At 51.2% G+C, this 5000-nt stretch overlaps 1 protein-coding gene across 1 annotated transcript in view; it reads right to left on the bottom strand.

Annotated features, from left to right (window-relative positions):
* LOC308162542 (voltage-gated inwardly rectifying potassium channel KCNH3-like) overlaps positions 1-4618 on the bottom strand; it is a gene marked incomplete at its 3' end in the record, with an annotated part of 59588 nt that extends 54970 nt beyond the window's left edge. Inside the window, exon 1 of the mRNA XM_080536688.1 lies at positions 4393-4618. Within this exon, the coding sequence (XP_080392814.1) occupies positions 4393-4522 (130 nt within the window). The 5' untranslated portion in view covers positions 4523-4618. The remainder of the gene's footprint in view (positions 1-4392) is intronic.
* Positions 4619-5000: the final 382 nt, after the last annotated feature.

Below are 5000 nucleotides of genomic sequence, written 5' to 3'. Positions count from 1 at the left end.
CAGCCCCGCCGATCTGCCAACCTTGCGATCATTAGACGGCGGCTCTACCTCCTTCGCCACAGCCCCGGACATGGAACCATATCTCCTGTATGTTCTACGTCCGACGTTCCGCTCCGAACCAGATCTCTGAAGGAACCCGCCTCCTGCCAGCGTGGCGGTGGGGGTCAGGTTGGGGGGTCGCTCTATTGGTTGAGCGAACCTTTGGCGTCCCTTGGTGTGTATGTACCGGTATGTATTTTTGTCTGTCCTAATTACTGTGATTGTTACCTGGTGTGAATGCTTTGTCTTAGGCTATTTATATCCCCCTGTGTCTCCCCTCTTTGTCGGTTGTTCGCTATACGTTACGTGAGGTGTGTGTGTGTGTGTGTGTGTGTGTGTGTGTGTGTGTGTGTGTGCGTGCGTGTGTGTGTGTGCGTGTGCGCGGGTGTCTTTCGAAAGTCTTATCCCTCCTCGCCTGCATAGGAATGTAAGTATTGACAGACCGTTGTAAGTGCATCGCCTTGCCTTATTCTAGTGACAGCGTTTTGGGAAGTTTAAGCCCTCTCCCCTTTTGTTTCGTGATTTATTGTCTTCTGTTCATATTTAAGCATTTATCGGAGACTAAGCTTCCTCCTCTTTTGTTTCACTGTTTACTGTGCGGTTAATTACTCTCGTTTACTCAAATAAAGAAAGCCTTTATTTCTGAATCCTACTACTGCATCTCGCCTCCTCTGCTCTGCTCTGCACCTGGGTCTAAACTGACACCTCCTCATAACAGGTGGGGGTCAGTGGGAGGGACATTAATGTGTATCGCCACGGTAATACAAAGAGGCGCTCTAACTCTTCACATACTGCACATGTTCCTATGCAACCAGGACATAGTGTCCCCTGCTCCATCACCCCCCCCCCCCCCCACTAACCCAGGTCAGGTGGGAGGGTATGCTGTATGGATTACACCCTCCGCCACGCGATATGAATATGAACAAAGAGCAGCAGAGACAGCCAAACACAGGGAGGGCTTTTCACTGCAAACACGTCTCTCTCTGGTTCCTTTGTTCCACTCCTACTACAATATCGTATTTCCACAGCTTTATTTGAATATCGAATACAGAACAGTAGATACAGGCTCCATCTTGACTGTCCCTCCTAAAGACCTCCTCATCCCCACTACCCGCCTGTACTGGTCCTAACCCTGGTCCTAACCCTGGTCCTAACCCTGGTCTAACCCTGATCTAACCCTGGTCCTAACCCTGGTCTAACCCCGGTCTAACCCTGGTCTAACCCTGGTCCTAACCCTGGTCCTAACCCTGGTCCTAACCCTGGTCTAACCCTGGTTCTAACCCTGATCTAACCCTGGTCCTAGCCCTGGTCTAACCCTGGTCTAACCCTGGTCTAACCCTGATCTAACCCTGATCTAACCCTGGTCTAACCCTGGTCCTAACCCTGGTCCTAACCCTGGTCTAACCCTGGTCTAACCCTGGTCCTATCCCTGGTCTAACGCTGGTCTAACCCTGGTCTAACCCTGGTCTAAACTCTGGTCTAACCCTGGTCTAACCCTGGTCTAACCCTGGTCCTAACCCTGGTCTAACCCTGGTCCTAACCCTGGTCCTAACTCTGGTCTAACCCTGGTCCTAACCCTGGTCTAACCCTGGTCCTAACCCTGGTCCTAACCCTGGTCTAACCCTGGTCTAACCCTGGTCCTAACCCTGGTCTAACCCTGGTCTAACCCTGGTCTAACCCTGGTCTAACCCTGGTCCTAACTCTGGTCTAACCCTGGTCTAACCCTGGTCCTAACCCTGGTCCTAACCCTGGTTTAACCCTGGTCCTAACCCTGGTCTAACCCTGGTCCTAACCTTGGTCTAACCCTAGTCTAACCCTGGTCTAACCCTGGTCCTAACCCTGGTCCTAACCCTGGTCCTAACCCTGGTCTAACCCTGGTCTAACCCTGGTCTAACCCTGGTCCTAACCCTGGTACTAACCCTGGCCCTAACCCTGGTCTAACCCTGGTCTTACCCTGGTCCTAACCCTGGTCTAACCCTGGTCTAACCCTGGTCTAACCCTGGTCTAACCCTGATCTAACCCTGGTCCTAACCCTGATCTAACCCTGGTCTAACCCTGGTTCTAACCCTGGTCTAACCCTGGTCCTAACCCTGGTCTAACCCTGGTCTAACCCTGGTCCTAACCCTGGTCTAACCCTGGTCTAACCCTGGTCTAACCCTGGTCCTAACCCTGGTCTAACCCTGGTCTAACCCTGGTCTAACCCTGGTCCTAAACCTGGTCTAACCCTGGTCTAACCCTGGTCTAACCCTGGTCCTAACCCTGGTCTAACCCTGGTCTAAACCTGGTCCTAGCATACATCTTTGCTTATGAGGACTCACTTACTTCAGACAAATGTACTTGTAAGTCGCTTTGGGTGAAAGCGTCTGCTACAAACATGTAAATGTAAATGTCAATGTCAATGTAAATGTAAATGTCAATGTCAATGTAAATGTAAATGTGAGCACTGCAAGCCTTCACACACCACAGGCCAGGCAGAGATGATGATGGGTGGGCGTTTGGATGGTTATTATCAGAATATGAATATGGATCGACGCGACGCACGGACGTCGATGTGACTGATGCAACACGGTTGTTGTGTTGTTGATGTGTTGATGTGTTGTTTCTTGTCGGTTCTGCTGATTAAGAACGTGTGTGACTGGAGACAAAGGCCCGAGGACACTCAGCTGCTGCTGTTTGATGATGTCATTAGACCAGGACGGCCACCCGCCCCGCGGCGTACAGATCTCTCACAGATAACCGCTGTGTAACTGTGTTTACTCTCCCTGGCGCCGGGGGTGCTGGGGGACGGGGGTGAACGCTACGCCGGGCCAATAACGCCGGAGACAACCGCTCATCTGTCTTCTAAGTCCGTCTCTCACACTGCAAAACGGTCAATCCAAGTGAGATTAGATATCTTAAATCAAGGCAATATATGCTTGTTTTTTGTCTTACTGCACTAGTTTTAACACTAGAACAGCCGTGCCTTTTAACCTACTAAAAGAGCCGTCTCAGGGGTCAAATTACCCTCTTTTTACAAGCTGCTATTTACACACTACGACCACTAGTTGGCCGCTTGTAAATTAGCCTGCTTCCTACACAGGAAAACTGCAAAATAGCTTTATACCAGCTTATCCTGGTGTGATTTTGATTTCGCTTATTTGAAGTCATATTTCCCCCGTCATTTTACTGCTTATTTTTCTTGTTTTTGAGAGGTGACTTGTTGCAGAGTAGTGAGGCTGCCTGTGTGTCTGTCTGTGTGTCTGTCTGTGTGTGTCTCACAGCGTCTCTCTGCCTGTCTGTGTGTCTCACAGCGTCTCTCTGCCTGTCTGTGTGTCTCACAGCGTCTCTCTGCCTGTCTGTGTGTCTCACAGCGTCTCTCTGCCTGTCTGTGTGTCTCACAGCGTCTCTCTGCCTGTCTGTGTGTCTCACAGCGTCTCTCTGCCTGTCTGTGTGTCTCACAGCGTCTCTCTGCCTGTCTGTGTGTCTCACAGCGTCTCTCTGGTATCTCAGTCTGGCAGCTGGTACACCTCTCCTCCTCCTCCTCCTCTTCCACTCGTATATAACCTCTCTCTCTCTTTTCTTTGTCATGTTTCTCCTTCCCTCCTCCTCCCTCGTGAGCGTTATCTGTCCAGTGAACCAGTTGTTCCCCTCCTCTATTGTCCTCTCCATCTCTCCTCTGACTTATGTCTCTGTCACTCTCTCTCTCTCTCTCTCTCTCGTTCACAAATCAAGTGATAGATTTAGAGATACTGTAGGTCAGATGTATGTCTTCCCTCTTCAGTGACAACTTCCTCTATCCTCTAGTGTACTGTCTGTCTCTCTCTCTCTCACACACACACACACACACACACACACTCTCCCATCAACCGCTCTCCTCTCTGTGATTGCGATTGTCTCTGTCTGTCTGTCTCTCTGTCTGTCTCTCTCTCTGTCTGTCTGTCTGTCTGTCTCTCTGTCTCTCTGTCTGTCTGTCTGTCTCTCACGTCCCTTCTTGTAGAAGACCAGCTGTCTGTCTGTCTGTCTGTCTGACCTCCCTTCTTGTAGAAGACCAGATGTCTGTCTGTCTGTCTGTCTCTCACCTCCCTTCTTGTAGAAGACCAGCTGTCTGTCTGTCTGTCTCACCTCCCTTCTTGTAGAAGACCAGCTGTCTGTCTGTCTGTCTGTCTGTCTGTCTGTCTCACCTCCCTTCTTGTAGAAGACCAGCTGTCTGTCTGTCTGTCTGTCTGTCTGTCTCTCACCTCCCTTCTTGTAGAAGACCAGCTGTCTGTCTGTCTGTCTGTCTGTCTGTCTCTCACCTCCCTTCTTGTAGAAGACCAGCTGTCTGTCTGTCTGTCTGTCTGTCTGTCTGTCTGTCTGTCTGTCTGTCTGTCTCACCTCCCTTCTTGTAGAAGACCAGCTCGGTCTTGAACTCCTTCCTGTCGTCCAGCGCCCCCTGGATGTTGGCCGTCAGCAGGTCGCTGGTCTCCGGCCCGTACAGGAAGTGACACGCGCAGCTCTTCTGCATCAGCTCTGCGCGGGCGTAGCCGGTCAGCTCGCAGAAGCCGTCGGAGCAGTACACGATGGGGTACAGGGACTGGACCTGGGCGTTCCCCAGCACAAAGTTACTGTCTGTAGGGGGGGGGGGGGGGAGAGCAGGGAGAGAGATGGGAGAGAGACAGAGAAAAAAAAGAGAGAGAGAGGGATGGGGGAGAGAGAGGGGGGGAGAGAGAGACAGAGAAAAAAAGAGAGAGAGAGGGATGGGGGAGAGAGAGACGGGGAGAGAGAGACAGAGAAAAAAAGAGAGAGAGAGAGAGAGGGGGGGGGGGGAGAGAGAGACAGTTAAAAAAAAGAGAGAGAGGGGGGGGGAGAGAGAGACAGTTAAAAAAAGAGAGAGAGCGGGATGGGGGAGAGGCAGAGAGACAGAGGAAAAAAAGAGAGAGAGAGAAGGGGGGGAGAAGGAGGGGAAGAGAGAGAATGAGGTAGACAGAGAGAGAGACAGAGAA

The sequence above is a fragment of the Nansenia antarctica genome (assembly GCF_963989245.1).
Source record: "Nansenia antarctica genome assembly, chromosome: 7".
NCBI lineage: Eukaryota > Metazoa > Chordata > Actinopteri > Argentiniformes > Microstomatidae > Nansenia > Nansenia antarctica.
This window is presented reverse-complemented; position numbering and strand designations above follow the sequence as displayed.